Below are 21,015 nucleotides of genomic sequence, written 5' to 3'. Positions count from 1 at the left end.
ATTAAAATCACCATGTGGGATCCACTAATGTACATATCTTACCCTCTATACCAGCTTAACCGATACAAGTGCAGGCCTCGGTTATGTCAGTTAAGCTCAGTGTTCATTATTTAACTATCCGGTTGTTAAGTCTGACGTCACTAGCTGTGTGTGGGCCTAAACTCCGCTGCAGGTCCATATATCAAATAATCACTATGGCATTACTGAGAGTTGAAAAATTGTCTAAAGTCTTTCATCTTTAATAAAATGATCAGCGTTCTGCTCTACCAGGTGTAACAATTGAGTTTAACATCCAGGCATCCATGAAAACGGAATTTATGACATTTAACGGAGTTAGAAGTTAGCAGGAAGTTAGCTCGCTAGCTTCTATCTAAATACAATATAGCATGTCCTGACTGCGGGGTTTTGGAAACAAATTAAAACGTACAGCTCTGTTATCACTTCCAACATAAACGAAGACAGAAAACTAAACAGCAGTGATGTTTGTAGGGTTACTGAAGTTTGGCTAGCTGGTATATAATGATGTGCTACGTGACCGCTAGCGACACAGCTATGTTAGCATAATATAAACAAGCTAACTATTTTTCCACTCGATAAAAGTTAACGTGAGTGTTCTCGAGGTCAGGAACAAATGTAATCGCATGGCAGGATGCTGTAAAAGGACCAAACTTCAGCCAGGAGAACAACTGAGATAATCCATCCACAATACGAGGTTAGTCATTCATATACTGCTGCATGGGCTGGGCTGTAGTTACATCCTAAGGTTTTAAAAACTGAGTTTAAATAAATGATTAGCGGTAATAAAAGCCGAGGGAAGTCAACAGTGATCACTGACTGTTTTAGGAGCTTTTTGAGATTAAATAGAAGAAAATACATAACATTAAACATGTTAACAACACAAAAGCTATATTAAACGCAGACTACTTTAGGCCCGGAAGTCACGTCATCACTTAACGACCGGATAAGAAAGAGACTGTGTATAAATTTAGTCTACGGACAAGTTCCATGGTGAAAACAGTTGACTAAAGAGAACATAAGGGGTCATTTGGCAACCCCCGCCCCAAAACATCTTGATGATCAGCAAGAATATAGTCTATGAACTGACGAGATAAAAATTAAACTCTTTGAATCTGGCGTAAAAACGAAAAGTGAGTGTACCATTATGAGGTTTAGCCTTTTTTCACATAGGGCCAGGTATGGTTGGATAACTTTTCATCATCAAAAACTGTATTTACTTGGGTTTGTCTTTGCGTAAAATTAACATTTGCTTTGTTAACTAAAACATGTAAGTGTCACAAATGTCAAAAAAAAAAAACCCTAAGAAATCCGGAAGGGGAAACTATTTTTCACAGCACAATAACTTTCAGAAATGTCCCCATCTGCCACTGAAGTCATGTATGTACTATGTAGATTTTTTGGTCTTCAGTAATAGGCTTCATAGTAGTTACAGATTTTAATTTAAAAGAAATCAAGCCTCGTCGTGTGATAAATGTTGCATTGCACCAGTGTTTACAACACCATTAAAAATCAGAATCTTTCTGCATTTTCCCTGAACCACATTAGCACAACCCTGTGGGACATAAATCTCTGATATAATCTCGCACCTGGGTTCACCACCCACTCAGAAACAGAGGGAGGTTAATGTGAATCAGCCACCAGCTGTTTCATTAAACCGCAGCTTCTCTGTCTGCCCACTTGCCCGTTTCATGTCTTGACCTTCGCTTGCCATTGGATACTGTTGGGTTTTCGTCCAAGCTGTCAGGAAAATACACCTCGTCAAAGACCATTTTTTGAACTTTAGGACAGTTCATGGTGTTAAAAAACAGTCCACATGCTGTTGAACTAAAAGCTTTGACCTCCTAACTGTACAGCCTGGTGGTATTTTTCTGAAGTGTCTGGACTCTGATCAGAGCAATTGCTTAAAATGAGCAGCAGGTCTGACACTCAGCCACCCTGGCACTCTACCAGTTGATAGGAGTGACTTGGCAGCATTCACTCTGACACCTTATGTTTTCGAAATAGGCAGACCCAACTCACCTGTGGCTTGGTCCTGCGTGACATTTGATACACTAATGAGAATTTGTTTATCCAAGCGGTGATTGAGCCGTGTCCTCTCAGACACTCTGCCCACACTGTCAGCGATCGCTACATACACAGACTTAATTCATTCTTGTTGTAAAGGCAATTTAAAAACAAAATGTGTAACTCATCCTTTTTTTCTCATTTTTCCACAATTTGTGTGTTTGTTGTCAGCTCCACCCAATGTCCTTTACCTCCCACCTCTCCATTCTTTTTTACCACCTTCATTGTTCTGGCAGACAGTCCTCTCTTGCTTTATCCAGTCATCTCTTGTTCACCCATCCATCCTGTTCTCCCCAATGGATTATTCATGCTTGGCCTGGCTGCTCACACCTCTCTCCCAGGCTGAGAGGCACAGATCCAATAACACACCCAGCTCCCAGGCTGTGGAGAAGGGCAAATTCCATCTTTGTTTGATTTTTTTTTTTTTTTTTTTTTTTTAGTTTTTGGTGGATGGGGGGTTAACACAAGAAGAAGGAAATACAAAAACCCCTCAAATCTTTATTTCATGGAAAGTGTAAACATTAACTGTCATTTGTGCAGATATTTGAGCACCTCATAATAAAAACTGCCAGTGATGGTGTTTCGGGTATGCCTCGGATCTGTTTCATTATTTGAGTGCATGACATTTTCATCCAGAATTTGCTGACATTTAAAGATATCCCGTCTTCCTGCTATCTGTGCCAATGACTGCCAAAAACCCTAAAGTAAAGTATTTCCTACCCACCTGGTTATCAGCAGGCATGTTGCTCTTTTAAATTAATGTTGCTCATTTTTTGCCAGAGAGCTCAGTCTTTACTTTATGTACTCAAATCATTTTTTTCCATAGTCACTACTCCCGTGACCACAAACCCTTCCTGCAGCTTCTCTTCCATACCAGGGGTTTGGTTTTCCTACCTGCCAGGGAAAAGTAGAATTTTCTTGGAACATTTTCTGGCATTTTATGGTGATAAAAATGTGTGTACTGCATATATTTTTTGTTCTAACTTCAAAGATCAACAATACGTATTAGTTTTTTACACCTGCATGTTCATCTCCTGTCAGCAGCTGAAGTTTAGCTAAATCTGATCTGATACTTCTGCTTGTCTCAGCATTTGTGCTTCAGCTTCATGCGGCTCGCCAGGCTTAAACTGAAGCACATATCAGCACTTCTTCCACCATTTCATTGGATTTTTAATTGAAGTGATACTTCAACTTAACTGAGCTCTCACACCGAAATCGGCAAGCAGTCTCTTTCATCATTTTTATTTAATGTCTTAAATGCTTCTTGATTTTAATTTCAGCTGCCACATACTTTGAAATATTTTGTGTAAAATCTTTTTTTTCTTTAAATTCAGACTTTCCACAGCAAGCCTCTGGAAAGCTTTACAGTTCCTGTTGTCATTCCACTGACAAAGTTTGGCTGACACACTTGAACTGACACTAATTTCTCTCAGCTCCTCCACTCTAACTCACCCTTCAACCTTAATTCATCACTTACACTTACGCGGACATTTCCACTCGTTTCAGTGCTCGAGGGTAAAACTGAATCTTTAAGTGTTTTCAGCACTTCCAATTCACCTGATGCTTCAGCCTCACTCAGTTCACACACTTAATCGGACGCTGTAATTGTATTTCGGCTGCTGCTTTCCTCAATAGACGTGCTTTTCTTGTTATAATGTTTCATGTACATTTTTTTGCAGATTAACGAACCCCCTATTATATTCATTTCCACTGACCATGTCATCTATGTAATGGCAACAACCTTAAAATCTCTTGCTGAGGACAGAATTATGTCTAATTTCACAGGACTAAGGCTGCACAGCTGATGAGTGATGTTCTCTCTGTCTACCTTAGGTGCTGATGACTTGTTGTTGCTTGACTGAACACATAGTTTAGCACTAATCGCATCACTGCTCAGCAATAATCACCAGTTGGAAAAAAAAAATCCTGATCGGTATGCACAGTGTAGAACCTGCACAAACCCATAGTCTCTATTTTGCACTTTAAGCTTGTTGCTTAAAGATTGAATTTATTTTAATTTCCCATTAAGGCAAAAATCATTTTAACTTCATTTTAACACACTAGATTTAAACTTGCACTGTACAAGTCAGGCTGGCAATTCCAGTCCAGCACTGCCATAAAGTCTCAAAGTAGCCATAAAATCTTTGACAGACACCTCCTCCCTTGGCAAATGCTTCCAAATATTTCCATTTCTTCTCTGCTGTAAAGTGCTGGATCACTCGTGCTTGTGTGAGCACTTTGGAACCTCCCATTGTCCTTTTCCTCTTCCATTTCTATTCAACCGCAGCTTACAGCACATACTGCAACCTCCCAGAGAGTTCATTGTCCCAGATATCTGCCCTCTGATCAGTACCCCAGTCCCAACCTGTACCAGGGTGATGTATGGGGCCTGACAGCTGAGTTGTTCAGGGAGGACCGGGTAAGGAGATGAAAAGGGCAGCTCACAGACAGAGAGCTCTGAGAGTCCCCGGGATGCAGAAAGGTAGATGTTATTTGTACACGTGTAAATGTACTTCAAATGCGGTCTTTCTGTCTCTGTAAAACCCTCCTGGCTTCAATACTGCAGTTTAGGAACAATGTTGATTAGAAGTGGCATTTTATTTTCTTCTTTTTGTCAGGGGCTGTTTGTCAGACTGGGGGCTTTGCCAGAGAGATTTTTTTTATGGCCCGAGTTAAAATTATATGTTGGAATCTAAACAACAAATACTCCACGAGTTAAAAATCAAAAGACAGACAGCCCAATGATTGTTAACACTCATAGCATCTTATATTAAATAAACACAAAATCTGTGCAGCCCTGCTGTACATAAATGATGATGGTTTATGCTTAAATAGCTTTAAATTTATTGAATTGAGCTCTTTTTGTTGAGAAGCTGCATATTTCCACTGGAGATGTTTTGTCCAGAAGTAAATATCATATGACTATACCAATTAACCAGTTTATGTTCAAGACACTTCAGATATATGCTTTAATGCACATGGGTTTAATGCCAATATGACTATTTACCTTGACTCTTCGAATCTTCAACCCATCACTCATAGCTGCCACTATAGCACTCAAATTATCTCATAATGCGCAAGCATATTTGTCAGATAATGATCTCTTCTGTGCTTGATACACATACAGATTTTAAAAACAAAACCTGTTCTGTTTTCAGTGTCTGTTATCGCATTTTTCTTTATATAAACATGTATTAGAGATGGACATTTTCAGCATTAATACTCAGGATGTAGGATGTGGCATTTCATAAATGCTTAACTTGTACTAATGAGCCATTACACACATACATCACCAGCCTGAACCTTTAATACAAATGCGGATGGATTCATGCTTTCATGATGTTTACACCAATATCTGATCCAAATATTGCATCAGATATTGAGACTCGTCCAGGCAGCATTTTTCTAATCTTTTTTTGTGCAATTTTGGAAAGGCAACGCAAACTTTAGCCGTAGCTTCCTGTTCTTAGCTGATAGAAGTGTGACCCAGGGTGGTCTTCTGCTACAGTAGCCAGTCGCCTTCAAGGTTTGATGTCATGTGCACTGTTTGTAACGAGTGGTCACTACTACTTTCTTATCAGCTCGAAGGAGTCTGGCTATTCACCTCTGACCTCTGGCCTTAACAAAGTGGCCGGTGAGTGTCTGTGGGTCCTGAGTGCCTTTTTAACTACGAAGCTGAGGTCAATGATAGAGACCAGCAGAAAGCAGAAGTAAACAATCAATGGAGACGCAGGAAAAAACAGTCAATGAAAAGAGCAACAGGATATTGGAAGACCGAGAAAGACAAAAGAAAACAGAAGCCACGATATAAAAGGAAGCAGAGAAAAGAACGGATGGGTTGAGGCAAGGCAAGCATTCGGATGTTTTGACACTCTGTAAATCGATTGAAGGCTGAATGCCAAACACTGAATAGTGTCGTGTGGATCAAGCTCTGCAGCCATTAAAGCAAAAGCAGATTTTTTGTGTGTTGGCAGGCCCGGGATCTGCCTCAGTGGAGAAGAAAATAACACATATGGTGTTGTCAGATAACATATTAGCAGAGTGGTGTGGGGTCACGTACAGACCCGTAAAAAGTCAAGCAAAGTGTGCACTGTATAGACCCAAGTATATTTTTTTTAAATATATGTATAAGCTCTAGTGTGTGTACATGTGCAATGAAGATTAAAAGAAGGATCAGTTAGTGAAAGTGTCAAATGTCTTAGTTATAGTCCTCTGTGTTGAGCCCACGTTAACCATGAGAGAACCATGCCACACGTGTCCACAGCAACAAACCTAAACACGATCTTGTCAGTAAACACAGCTTAATCTAATTTGCACAGCTATGGGAAATTATGAAATAAACTGCAGTTCCCATACACAGGAGCACCCTAGGCAGGGACGTGCGCTCTCATCAAACCACAGCAGATAATTTATTCTAGGGCTGCTAATGAACACTTGGCTGTGGTGTTTGACCCAAGAAATGATTGTACAAGCAACAAATACATCATCACAGTGCCGTCTCTGTCGCCCTCTGTACTGCCTAATCTTCATCCCTCCTCTAATCACAAACAGGCGCATTCCTGTAGCATGGAAGCAGGCTTTAAAGCAAGGTTCTGCCACGTTTCAGGAATGCAGCACAGAGCTAAAGCTGCTAAAGCCCCCTGATGAAGGGGTCTAAGATCTTATTCTTCCACTTTCAAACAAAGCTCAATCCATACCTTCCAGCAAAGCATACACGTGAGTAAATAGGCTAGCAGTGCCCATTTTACTAAAATAACAACAGAAATGAACTTTAGCAGTTTGTCGCTAACACGTGTGTGTGGGGGGGAAATTTTCCTCAGAGCACACTGTGACCCAGTTCTATCAGTGGCTATACACAAGAGGGTTATAATACCTGAAAGAATAAATCTCCCTTTATTGTTGTCCTTGCACTGGATTTCTTGTGAGTGGCCTACTTTGATGTTAGTGAGTTGCTCATTTTCATATTATTTCCATTGTAACTGTTCATGTATGTTCCCCTATTCAGACTCCACGGTGGCATATAGACCTGGAGCCCTGGGCCAGTGAGAGTCAGTCACTGGAGGATGAAGCTAAAAGGTTCCTCAGCTACATCACAACTCAGCAAGTGAGATTTTCTTTTTAAATTTCATTTGCTACCTAAATGTATTTTTGATTATTATTCATTTAAAATGCCAACATTAAAACCACTGACAGATTAAGTGTAAATGGACTGGTTCTTATATAGTGCTTTACTACTCTACCTGAACGCTCAAAGCACTTTATACACCATTCACACTCATTCTCACAAGCACTGTTTTCTATGCTGTTTCTATACAAGTGCTTTTTATTTGTGCATACACTGATGGATGCATTGGAGAGCAACTTGGGGTTAGTATCTTGCCCGGGGATATTTGGCATGCTTACTGGAGCAGACAGGGATCAAACCACCAACCTTCTGATTAGTAGATAACCTGATCGACCCCCTGTTGGTTCTTTTTGTTTTTATGAATATCTTCTAATATAATTTTTTTTAATTGAGGTCTAGGTCTGTTTTCTGAGCTCATTAAAAGCATTTTTAATATTATTTTTAGATATCTGGTCATCACAGGTCAGCCACAATGCAAACATATGATTTTTAATAGACTACGATGCATATTGATCGTTTAACTCTTAAGGGAAATATTTAAATCGAGAATAAGTACTTTTACTTCTGATGCTTTATAGCTTGCCTACACCTTCCTGATGTCCAGTATTAAAGCCCTATTCAATTATTACTGTGACATAGTGTACTTTATATTTACTATTTATTTCTTATTTGCGATATTGGCTGTGCTTAATGATGCAGTGCAAGCACCATCGATTGGGGGATTAATCATCTTTAACTTTTAATCACATTTTCTGTCCTCAAAGCAAAAATTAACCTGACACTGAATGCAACTCTAAGACTAGAGTTTGAGGCAAAAATAAATAAAGTAGTTAAGCCATGAGACACATACCTTTGGCTGCTTTTTTTTTTTTTTTTAATAAGACTGCATCTCTTAGCCCATGATTGAGCTGCACTGGCATCTCTTTCACATTCAGCATAGCCAAAACATTTTTCTTGCCCTGACAGTAAGCAACTAATTCATTACTCTATTGATTACTATACAGATGGAGCTCACAGCCCCTCTATTCAGATGTAATCAATGAGTTGTTGTGGTTTGCTCCTTGGACTGTATCAGTATTAATTACTACAAATCAATGAAGATGTTTTGCATCATAATGAGAAGAAGAAGGAAAAAAGGAAAAATATAAAAAAGGAACTGAGAAAGGTTGGAAGGTTGGAAAATCTTTGTCTCTACGATGGAGGCATTCTTTGAACTCATGTAGTTTGTGTGTGTGTGTGTGTGTGTGTGTGTGTGCGCGTGTGCGTGTGTGTGTTTCTATTGCAGTAAATTGGCTTGGAGACAAATCAACATCTTATCTTTATCCCTCACACAACATAGCCAGAACACAGAGTACCAATCTCCAAATGACTAAGCATCACTCAGTCTGTCTTTCACAAAGCAGAAATTTAGTTCATAATGAATTAGTGCTGGGATGTGCGTGTGTGTGTGTGTTTAGGCACTTCTGGGTTTTTGTGGATGAGGAAGGAAGGGACAAGGACAGGAACAGAGAGAAAGGGATCTCGTGAGCATGTGTGTACAAGTGTGTGTTTGTGAGGAGCTGTGGAAGGGAACTGTCTGTCATTGACAGTGACAGGCGAGGGTGGAGGGAGCTGGTGTGGGGATAGCAGCATCCTCTGCTGTAATGCTGACTGACATAGTGCCTGGTGGAACTGTTACTAAGAGAGATGGCCTGCGACACAACTGTCCAATCAATACCAGTAAGCAGCTTTCACGTGTTCATGCACAGATAAGAGTAAGTCTATATAAAAATATTAATAATACTACTAATAATAGTGTGAAATAATAAGGCAGCAGGAGCGTGGGATCAATTTCTGATTAGCTTATCATCAATAGGAATGAACTTCTCATTCACGCTCAGTGAATGTTCTCGGTTTTACAGCTCAGTATTCTTTGTAGCATTGTTCAGCTCTCAGCAGCTCAATGCAACTGATATGTCTTTAGATGTGAAGTGGCAAAATAATCAAGAGTGATTTTGCATGTAATTTTCCCACAGTGCATTGTATGCAGATAAACGCTTTCAACTCGAACGCATTAGCGATGACGTACATTGTGGAGAATGTTCAACATGTAAGAATTGGTTTAAATAGAGAGCAACAAAGACACATCGGGCGACTTTTGTCCTTTGTGAGATGGTGACACTGCACTTCAGTGATTCAGTTGGTTCCTTCCTGTGTGACCTGTCACAGAATGATCTCATTAAAATGGGCGATTTATACAAAAGCCACAGTAAGAAATTATGCCTAAGAGGTTCTTTTGAAACCGTACAAATCCAGCTTGCCAAAAAAAAAGGAAGGCTGGCAATGTAAACACGGCTAATGAACAGTTTCAAATGTAAATTTCTTCTATTTTAGGAACAGTAAGTGGATTTATAAGAGGCTGGGACATTTCTTCTTACACATTCACTTGGCTGCAGAACGTCTGCCATCTGTGTCTTTTTACCTGAGTTAGGATCTATAAAGTATTTCTCATTCACCCATACCATTGAATGTAAATGAAAGATGGATATAGCCGTCACCTACTAGTTATCAAAGTGCCATTTTGAAAATTTAGGCTGAGTGTTTTAAATGTGTTGTGTTTGGAAAGCAGACATTATAGCAAATGGGAGAATGATTAGGAAATAAAGAAAGCTGCAAAAGCAATTTGATTTTATCAATCAGGGGAGATAAATTTCAATACAGAGTTCTAAACACTCAGATTTCATTTTGCAGCCAGAGGATATGTAATGGTAATCAGCATACTTTCACATTGGGCTCTCTTTTTAGACTGGAAGTTTGTGGAAGCTGCTGTGCAAGGTGGATGCCTTTTATTGGGAATAATATACGCTTTGGTCTCTTGCTCAAGGAGATTTTGGCTTTTTTAAAGACTGGTGAGAAATCCCCGGGCAACTTCTGATCACTAGGAAAAAATATGCACTCCCCGACTAGATGGTGAGTGGTTGCTGGCTGTTGGTGGGTGAAATTAGTCGCAAAGAGGATGCTAAAAACCTCCTTGTAGCTTTGTTTGCTAGCAAATTGCTGAAGTCACCTGTAGTTTGCATAGAAAATGCTAACTTGTCTGCCAACCACTCAATAAGCGGTAGCCAAAAGTGACGCAAACCGGAAATGCTTGCTTTGCTTTCAAATTGCCCCTTGCTGCTGCAACTAAGACGTTTAAAACTTTTGAAGGCAAATATTCTCTTCACAAATTGTTCTCTCTGCACACAGTTTCACTGCCATGGAGAGGGTAGTTTGCAGACAAATCAGCATCTTTATGTAAGAGTGGCAATCTGCTGGCAACCAAAGCAACTGCATGGAGGTTCAGTGCACCACTGTATACGTCATTGCAAATGATTTTACCTAGCAACTCTCTAGCCCTGTATGACTGTGGCCTAAGATGCAGTAGCACAAACAAAGTGTAGCTGCGAACATGCTACTACGGACTTGAATGGTGTACAGTAAAGCCAGACATTTGTGTTCACGGTCATGATGTCTGAGCCAATATTGTTTCTTCCCTTGCAAAGTTAATCTCGGCATCAGACAGAATGTGGAGAAACCACACAGCAAACATTTGAGCAGTAGCTCCTGCTCTGTACTGACATGTATATGCAGGTGTGTATACAGCATTTTTGCAAATGTTGGTCCTTGGATTCTTGGTTGAAGTTGATTATGAAAGCTGTATTTTTAAGGTTGAAAAATATTATCCACAACATTTTAGAACAATACACTGTTATTGTACAGTACTGAAAAAATATTTTTGTTAAAGATATGGCAGGATCCAAAGATTAGACTTTTATATGGAAGCAGCTAAAAGGATATTGTGCTTTAAATCCAACGAATTTTGTGAATTAAACGGGGGGGGTACAATCTTAATCATAAATGAAGGATTTAAAGTCCTATTTTTTAGTTTCTTTCTGCCAACCCAGTGACACTTGGCAGTGCATCAGCACCAGCTGAGTCTGAGTTGTAGAACTCACCTAAGGAAATCAGGATATATCAGAGTGTCAACTATGCTGCCACATTTGACTTGTGTTTGCTTGAAATCCCTAGGACTCCATTTATTGTACAGAATGAAAACTCACTCGTTTGGTTGGAGTAATGCAGTCGAAGAGTAATGCGCTCTTACACATGAAATGCCTGCTTCTCAGAAGATTTATCTCACCACAAACCCCTGCCCAGTTAACGACTACTTCACTTTCACATTCACTGACCAGTGCAGTGCAGTGAACAGACTTGGACATCAATATCCAAACAGCGCAGGTGGTCTTGAATGTCCAGCATACAGACACAGACACTTATTTTCGCTTTGCGAACTGAGTCGGTGTGCTTCTGTTGCTCTGTCATTCATTTCTTGTTCCGTTTATATTTGCAATACAGGACTCCCACTGTGTCAGATAACATGGCTGTCTTGACAATAAGTTCTGCTCCTTGTACCTGGAAAAATGGCTGTTAATATGTCTTGCTTTGTGTTTACAATTTATGTTTGTCCAGGTGTCATGTGCGTCACTTCGAGGCAAGAAAGCAGACCAGGAAGGGTCCACTGGGGCATGGGCTGTGTGCCTGGATCCCAATTATAACCTGATCCACAGGATACAGAGCAGACACTGCAGGGTGTACTCTTTTGGGTGAGTATTGTGTGTTAGACACTCACACATAATTTTGTTTTTGCTAAATGTGTGTTCCCTTAACAAGGAATTGTCCAAAATATAGGGAATGGAGTCAACTGTAGTCGCTTACACGGAAACAAACAGTGACTGAATTATCTGCAGATGACACAATTATTCAGAACATCTCGTTCTGAGACAGGCTGTGAGATATCTGCTGGTAATCAAAATCGCACAGCTGTCAGTAAACTTTATAGTAAAGTAAAGTTTCATAAAAATATATCCAATGTCTATTTTCACACACAATAAATGAAGTGCATGTCTTTCTCCATCTCCCTTGTTAGCCTCATCTTTTCATGTCCTCGGCGACTAATTGTACACTGAGTATGAATTTATTTTGTCTTTATGTCTTTCTTCTTACATTGCTTTTGTCTTCGTGCAGTTACATTTTCACTCTGCACATTTTCCTTTAATTTGTTGTCTTTTGTTAAACTTCAAACGTCATAACTATTCTACCTTTGGTTCCTTTAACTGGATTGGCATGTAACCCTGACTTCAGTCAGCCAGACCACCAAGGCGTTTGACCTTCTTAAGCCCAGGCTGTCATTCACTCCTAGCCGGCTTTGTGCCATGGATCGGCTCAGTCTAAGTCTGCTCGGCCAATGCTGAGGTGCAGCAATGGTTGAAGGGATTTTTCTGCTGGGAGAGAAGGCTTATTAGTTTGACCGTTGAGAGACAGCACAGGTGTGCTGGCATCAAGGCAAGCGAGGTGCAGATAGGTGTGGGAGAGTGGCAGGAGGGGCGGGGAGGTCAAAAGGGTGTCAGAGGCCAAATAGACAGGAGAAAAAAACATATCTGATATCCTCTGGCTGACTGCAATGGCACTCTGTGCAGACAAGCTACATGGACACGCACTAAAATTGAAATGAGTTTTATCAAACATCTCAGAGATTGATGCAAACATTTTGATATTTGGCTTGGAAAATGCGACTCAGATCTAATTTTTCAAATCAATGAAAGCTACTTGGCGATCTCTTCCTATCTAACTGATCACTTAATACCTCTGGAATTAATTCAGTTTACACTACGTCAACTCAACTCTGTTGAATGCAGTAAAAGCGAGTCCCAAAAAGAAATTAAATTCATTTTAAAAAAAAAAGAAACTTCCCGAGTAACAGAAGAAGTTTCCTAGAATCTCACAGAGAGAGTTAATCAAGTCAGTGTGCAAACTGCTCTCTGAAGTTCCTCCCCATGTCCCCTATCTGACCTACATTCATTACACACACACACGCGCGCGTGCATACACATACACATGCTCTCACACACACTTCTTGGTCATACTCTTGCCTCTTTGCCAGGTGTTGTTGTTGAGCATCCTACTCTCAGGAGAGTTTCTCTGACTTGCAAAGCCCTCAACTGTAGTCAACTGCAGAAGATTAAAAGGGATTTAATAGAAAAGCCAAATGCTTTTAGTGCGCCTCTGTATGCGCCTTTGAACTCAGCACATTATGTAGGTATACTTTCGTGTGTTTTGCTGAACGTGTGCAGCTGATACATCCCATTTGCATGATGTGCAACGAGCCGGGGATGGCTGTGCCTGGGCAGGATGAGCAGCTGTTCACTGATTGGTCTGTCACATGTTGGTGTATAGGGGGGGACGCAGGATGTTTTTCCACATGAAAGACCAATTATCCACCTTTTCCACTGCTGTAAAAACAGCCCACATTCTGCTCAAATTAAAGCAGGCTTTGTTTAAACTTGTATTCCTTGTCTTCTGTGTATTCTTCAGTATTTGTACAATTAGTCCATCTGCCTCTGGTGGAAAGAACTTGAGATTGAATATTGAGGTCCAGCATTTTTAATACGCTACATAAATAAAGTGACTTGACTTTTATGTCATGTGAGATGCTGCTAGTGGATAACAGCATTAATACCTGCAGTATAGCTAGTAGCAACGGTGGCTCTGCCTTCTCAAGCTTTGTTTCCTTTGGCTCCCCTTCTGGGCAAAATTAAGAAAATATGATAATCAGCCATCTCATCACCTTTACCTATTGTTCTTCCCAGAGTAAATGCTGTTTAGTGATTTTTAGGAAGTTAACCAAGCATTATTCTATGAGGCTTTAGTATGAACTAAATAAGTGTAACAAAACCCCCACAACCAGTTAATAACCATAGGTTTTATATAGAAGATGGACAAAGATAGATGTGAAGCCAAGCCCTGCAACAGACTGGCAACCTGACAGGGTTCTAAGAGACAGTGCTAAGAAATTCAGTGCTAAATATATACACAACACATTTACTCTTATTTCACTCATCAAAACTGTAGCACAGGCTTATTAAAAAAGGCTAATTGAGATTTCCAAATCAGTGTATTTGCAGACGTCTATTAGACATTTCTTCCTGTGTTGGCAGCAACCCATCAGTCACAATAACCTGATAATAATCTAAATTTAAAAACAAAACAAAACAAGCTTAACATGAACAGTGTTTCGAAAAATGGTTAAATTAGCCTGTAAGGACCTTTTTTTAATGAGGCTGTCAAGATGTTTATTTCTGATTAAGATGGTTTCTGCTGTAAAGTTGGGCATTTAAACATTAGTCAAGTGACTACTGGACAAACTGTAAGTTTTGGGTTTTTAATGTTTTTAATGACATCAGCGATCAGTAATCCATTAGTGTGACAGTGAGCCTGAAACCATAACCATAACCTTGAAATTGAAGCAGCGACAGCACTGTTAATTTAATTATTTACACCTGTCATTTTGAGTGACAAGTTTGTCGTTAAAATATGTCGTTGACTACACCTCCACATTTTCTATTTCGCAGGTAAAACTTCTTTTTTAAGTTCACAGATAATATTGAAAATGTTTGCTCAGATCATACTGTCTCAGTTTTAGCAACATTCAAGGAGACAGAACTGTGAAGTCATGTTGGATTTGCACATGAAGGCCAGAAAAGATTTCTGCTCTATGAAACTGGTCTAAACTTGACAAGTTACCTGTAGAATGAATGACACAATTTTAGAGCATCAACACAGGCTAATGGACATGAGGGTGAAAAAAACCCCAAACAAACAAACAAAAAAACCTTTTCACATTTAAAGGACATGTTTATTCATGTCCTTTGGAGACAAATATTGTCATAAAATTGGGTTTTGTTCCTTAGCTCTGAGTTTTTCTATTAGTATTTGGACTGCAATGGGTTTTATTCCTCTTATTGCTTTATTTCTAGTCCATTAGGCTTCCTGTGTTTATGGCGTTTTGTAGTTTTACTATTTTCATATCCTTATCTTCTTGATTATATTTTCAGTTTGGCCTTTAGGTTTCCTAGTAACTCTAAATTGACTGCTATATAGCCCCTTTCTTCTCTACGTGGGCCCTCAAAGAAACAATACACATCCATCTTGTTTCTTTGCCTAAGTGAAATCAATATAACAATCAGACCCTGATGAATATGTCACAAGTAACTCGGGGTTCAGTATCTTGTCCGAGGATAGTGGAGCCAGGGGTCGAACTGCTATACCTGTGCCTGAGGCAAAGCCAGTGGTTATGGTTTTTTGCCACCAATTCCCTTCTATCTTGTCCAAGTGTGAAATTTAAAGTCAGAGACAGACAGTGACAGAGGCCAGAATGAGAAAAAAAATGGCACAAACTTGGACAGTTTCTCGACCCACCAAGGGTTTTTTAATCAGCCCCACCTCCAGACTTCACCACACCCAGACAGGCTGCTGACATAACGGGTCAGGTGGATTCATAGCTCTTTATTACATTTACAATCCTCTGGGAGTTTGTGACCAAGAATCTAAACACTCACGGATCTTCACATCTGGTTATATCAACAGCAGTCTCCTTACAGCCTCTATAAAGAATGTGTATGAAGTAAATTTCTTTCAAGAGCACGCACATTTATGTAGCCATTCATCCATCATGTTACCCCTCCTGCTCTCATGAGAGACCTAGTAGAAACCCTCCTTTATGAGCATTGTTATTCTGAAGGGCATGTGATGCACTGTGACTCCCCCCTTTTGCTCCTGCCGCCCCATGAGTAATCCCCGATCCCCGTAGTATCGCTGCACTGATTCTCAGCCGCTCACCAAAACCTCACCAGAGAAGAAAAAACTCTCAATGAAATATTTAGTGCTTTAAAAAGAGACATCTAGTTGCATCTCAATCCCTCACATATGCTCATTTCTCATCTTCCCACCAGCGGGATGCATTTGGGGACCCGGCGCCTCATCTGTAAAAGACGCGTACTGTGAAATCTACTCCCTTTGCCACGATTACAGAATACAGCCGCCGCGCAAACAAGACACAGGGGAATGCAGATGCAGAGACAGTGACAGGAAGAAAAGGAGAAAATTGTGGAATTAGAGAAGGGAGGGGTGGAATAAACAGTGAACAGCAGTGAGAGAGGTTAGTGAAAAAGTGCGGGGAGAAGGGAGAGAAGGCATGAAAGAGACAGAGACACGAGGGAACGTGTCTGTCTGCTTAGATTTACACATTTTAAAATAGACAAGCGGGCCACTTGTAGGAAAAGAGATGTGGAGGTGGAGAGCAAAGGAGAGAAACATGAAACAAAGGAGACATAAGAGAGAAACACAAGCGTCAAGTATCTCCTGGCTAAAATCTTTATTCCCTTTGTTTGAATTATTGATTCTTTTCTGGCTCGGAGGCCAAGTAAGATCACAGTGACGCCGTGGTGTTATCTTGTCTGTATCCTTTTATCAGTTTTACTCGCTCTGTTGCATTTGACATGTGTAACGACCGGCTAAGGTGTTGTTTCATGTCACAAAACAGATCTTTGAGTCTTTGATCAAATGTTTTTTCTTTAGTGGCGCCTCAGAGCACATTTTTAAAGTTTTAGATCACTGGAATACAACAGAAGGGCTTCATCCTGCGTTGTTCTCATAAGCACTTGGCCCTATCAAATGATGGAGCAACAATAAAGACGATGGTTTTAGTTTAGGTTTAGTTGGCAACCAATTTCTAATGAAATCCAACCCTGCATGAGGTAAACACGCATTGAAGTTATACAGCTGCATTCATGCAAACATTCTTCTCTAACGATGGCTATTTTTAGAAACTTTTTAATACCTGTGTTTTCCTACCTGACTGTCTGGACCTGTACCACACTTTGACTTCCTTAAAAATGTGCACAAGGGGTGAGATTGTATGAAATGAAATAGCTAGTTGCCATATAACTTTGTCAAAATATCATAATTTGGGCCACTCGTACCACCTAGTTTTCATGTGTCCTGTGAAGAATCTCTTCATCTCGTCATTGGAACATTTCACACAAATGAAGTCAAGACGATGAGATATGCATTCCTGTAAATGGAGCTGACTCTCACATATTCACCCTGTCTGTATTTTTGTGTGTTTTCTAGGTTAGGAGTGGACGACCGGTCCCTGGAAAATTCTCTCGCCCAATCAGGCTGTGAAGTCCACTGTTTTGATCCCAGCCTTAAGCAGCCTCACCTGCAACAAGCTGAAATGTGGCTCCATCGTCTTTCTGTAGATTGGAGGGATCCCAGCCCGGCCGTTGTTGCCCAGCGTCAGTATGCCAGCACGAAGAAACTAGCCACCATACTTAATGACTTTGGACACAGAGAGGTAAGAGATAGAGAATAGGCCACTGAGGCTCTAGATAGGCATGCTCGTGGTTCTGTGGTGGTTAGGACAGTCACCTCACAGCAAGACTGAGTGGAGTTTGCATGTTCTCCCAGTGTTGGCATGGGTTCTCTCCAGTTTCCTCCCAAATGGGGCCCATACAACCAGTGTAATAATCTAACACCAACGACAACAACAAAAATAACATGCTAGGCTACTCTGCTAGCCAAATTAGCCAAAGATCTAACTAAAAAAAAGAAATAACATGATGATAGTGGAAGTCATTCAATTGCCTGCCCTCCACAGTTAAGGCTAGGCTAGCCGCGCTTAGTTATTTAGCATTTTATTTAATGGTGGTTGTCTGCTCCGCTCACCTCTAACTTGCTTTTCTCTTTCTTTTTTCTTTTCTTTCCTTTTTTTTCTCTGTGGTTTTTCAGTTTGTTTAAACAGAATCATGCATACATAAGTGAGCGGAGTCAGGTGGAGCCCACTTAGGGAGGTCAGGTCAATCCTAGTGACATTTCATACTGCAAGCTTGTCAGCTCTCAGCGGTCTAGGTCCCCTAACAGTTGCCTGCCCATGACCCTGAATTTGGATAAGCAGAATAAAATGGATAAATGGTTGTAGATTCTGCCTTAAACATGATCAAGGTGTTCCTTTATCAACGTCGGCATTATTCATGCGTAGCAAGCAAGGGCAGGTTTGCTCCTGCGCGCCTCAACATAAGACAGCTCATTATGATTAATTCCTCTGTCTGTAAACTCCAGGTGAATATCTTCACGTATATGTGACTTTTTTTTTTCTTGTAAATATGACTGTGCTGGATGTATTACCTCCCCAAAACTCCTCAGGGTTTGTGTTTCACCTCATCAGATAGGGATCTGCATTCACGTTCAATCATAAACACACGCACCAAGCCCAGTCATAGCATGCATGCTAATAAACACAGTTATAGAGCCAACAAGCATGCCTGAATAGGAAGGCTAAATGGTAATTCAAGGTCAAGGAAGCCATGCTTCTCTAAAGAGGTAATTAAATCATGACTTAAAGGCATCAAGGCTCTCTTCTTGTAATATATCCACTTCACCGGGTAACTTTAATAGTTATGGTTACAGAACACTGATTAAAGACAGAGCATTCAGTTTGGTACATAAATACCTTGATACCATTAAGGATCCAATATGTAATTTTTTGTTTGTTTGCTTGTTTTTTAAAAGCCATTATTCCCATTATTGTCACTTCCCTCAGTCACCTTTTCTGATTATCCTCCTTTTTCCAGTTAGAGCAGTCATAGATATGAGTGATTCCACAGTATTGCGTTTCACACATTTGCCTAACATGTGCGGTATCCACGGTTTGAGTTCAGGAAGAGGTACAAATACCTCAGAGTGTTGCCTGCCAAATCTGTGGCAACTGCCAAAGTAAGGGAGCAGCTGAAAGAAGCCTACAGACACCTGCTAACAGTGCAAATGGCTGTGTTGTGCCACTAATTCTGCACATACACACATGCACACAAAACAGGAATATAACCAATTTCTACCTTGGTTCAAGGAATGTGTGTCATACCTGTAAGTCAGCATGAACTAAAAATATGAAACGGGGTTCAGCATGCAGCTTCCAGCAAAACGCAGCGGAATCAGGTACTTCTCGGCTTGCGGACAACAAACTTTCAAAGGACAGGAAGGACTAAAGTGCACTCGTTAATAAAACTGCCAGTGAAGACACAGTGAAGTTGAAACATTTATACAGCTGAAGGCTCTTTTGTTGAAAAATGTGAAAGTTCCCAGCAGAAATTGTTCTGAACGTGTAGTGTTGCTGGAAGTATAGCTGCTCTGCAGTACTAGCTTTTACTTTACAGCGAGCTTTATGATGCTATACAATAAGCCAAATCCTTTTCCCTGAGACTCTGCTTACACTTGGTTGAGGCCTCTGTCTGTGGTCACATATGGGTGTAGTGTAAACGGTCATGTTCGCTGATGTGTCCCCCACAGGGACATAACAAGAATCAGTTCAGGGTGCGGTGACCCTGTTTCATGTTATCCCTTTTGCCTTTCACATATGGTTTGGTCCTGCTGATATTATGAGTGGATTATATATATATATATATATATGTTGCATTTTCTGAACAAATGTGGTGTTTTACTGGCAACAGATTATGATATATTTATGAAATCTGAACAACAGTGGGCATCTGGATAGCTTGGAGACGTGACAGAAGCAGGTGTAAATGCATTTAAATCCAACTGTTAAAGGGTGTGGGTGGCTTTTAATTATTTTGAACACAATTTGATAGTCAAGTTCCTGTTTATTTGTTTTCTTTGAATTTCACTGGTGTATGAAAAAACCAAAGAAAACCAAACTGATTCATGAAATTTGGGCTCCCACTCCACCCTCAGGATAAAGTGTGTGTTTTACACAGAGGTTATCCTTTTTTCTGTTTTTTTTCTTGGCGTGAGCTTTGCAGAGCATCTGTATCACCCTCCAGGGCAAAATCTTTTTTTTTTTTTTTTTTTTTTGCATCACTACTGTTAACACTCTAAAGTTTATTCCACTAAACCTCTCTCCTATAATAAAGTGAACATTTCAGTTAATATATATTGACTGCTAGCTGGGCTTATCAATGTTTTTTGTTTTAAATAGACTAAATTTAAATTAGACTAAAGCAGAATCCCTGGCAAAGAAACCAGGTGCTTTGCTTTAGCTGATTTAAGCTGAGCGGTTCGAGTTGTTAAACCCTTTTCTGCAGGTAAAAAGCAAACACGCAAATCATAGAAGGTATTTGCAAAGATATGAAGATGTCGGTGTGTGACGAGATATGAACAAATAAGGGCTGGCGTGTTTACAGTATGTGTGGGTGGGTTTGTACACCGTGCTGCGTTATAGATAAGACACCTCACCTGTTTTAAATGCAGAGCCACACATGCATTCTTGTAATGAGGTTTTAATGTGAGTACACAGTGTGCCGGAGGAGCAAGCAGCAAACAGCAGGAGAACTGTTTCTTCTCCAATCCTCAGCGACAGGAAAGGCAACAATCAAGAGACGGGAGTCGCTCTGAAAGGTCAAAATATGCATTTGTGCGGCACTTCTTATCTCCGTTAGTTAAAAAAGAAACACACACACACACAGATGACTCATTCACACAGCTCTAGTGACCAGCTGACACAGCGCACACACTGCCACGGCGGGTGCAAATGTCAGTCGCAGGAAGTCACATCTCATTTAGGGAAAAAGAGCTGCACATTGGACAATCGATCATGGCAGTAATTGCGTAACACTGCCCAGAGATGCTACCATACGGGATTTAATTAGCCTAAGCAGAAAAACGTACATCTAACAATCGTTGGACTAAGAATGTGCTTTTTGTGCCTAAACGATGCACTGAAATAATTAGAGAAAAAAAATGTTACACTCACGCATTTTTGCTTGCTTTTTAAAAGGTTGCAGAAAAAGCCCAAAGAGAGGTTAATGCAGCTGTTGAAGTGTTTTCACCAACCTTTTAGATTCTAGTAAAATTAATATTTGGAAGTATGATCTGCTCTTTGGTGGCATAGTCACCAATAAAGGCACACATTCCTAGTAATAATGTCAGGATTTCTG

At 40.3% G+C, this 21,015-nt stretch overlaps 1 protein-coding gene across 2 annotated transcripts in view; it reads left to right on the top strand.

Moving 5' to 3' along the window:
• mettl24 (methyltransferase like 24) overlaps window positions 1-21,015 on the top strand; it is a 51,543-nt gene that overhangs the window by 16,670 nt on the left and 13,858 nt on the right. The window contains exons 2-4 of one of the 2 annotated variants that reach the window (XM_085132848.1): window positions 7,088-7,186; window positions 11,696-11,829; window positions 17,195-17,420. In XM_085132848.1, the coding sequence (XP_084988974.1) occupies window positions 7,088-7,186; window positions 11,696-11,829; window positions 17,195-17,420 (459 nt within the window). The remainder of the gene's footprint in view (window positions 1-7,087; window positions 7,187-11,695; window positions 11,830-17,194; window positions 17,421-21,015) is intronic. The other variant, XM_085132849.1, reaches the window with a different exon arrangement.

This window comes from Neolamprologus multifasciatus, chromosome 15 (genome assembly GCF_963576455.1).
Source record: "Neolamprologus multifasciatus chromosome 15, fNeoMul1.2, whole genome shotgun sequence".
NCBI classification, from domain to species: domain Eukaryota; kingdom Metazoa; phylum Chordata; class Actinopteri; order Cichliformes; family Cichlidae; genus Neolamprologus; species Neolamprologus multifasciatus.
Note: the sequence above shows the minus strand (reverse complement) of the source record. Positions and strands in the feature narration are given on the sequence as shown.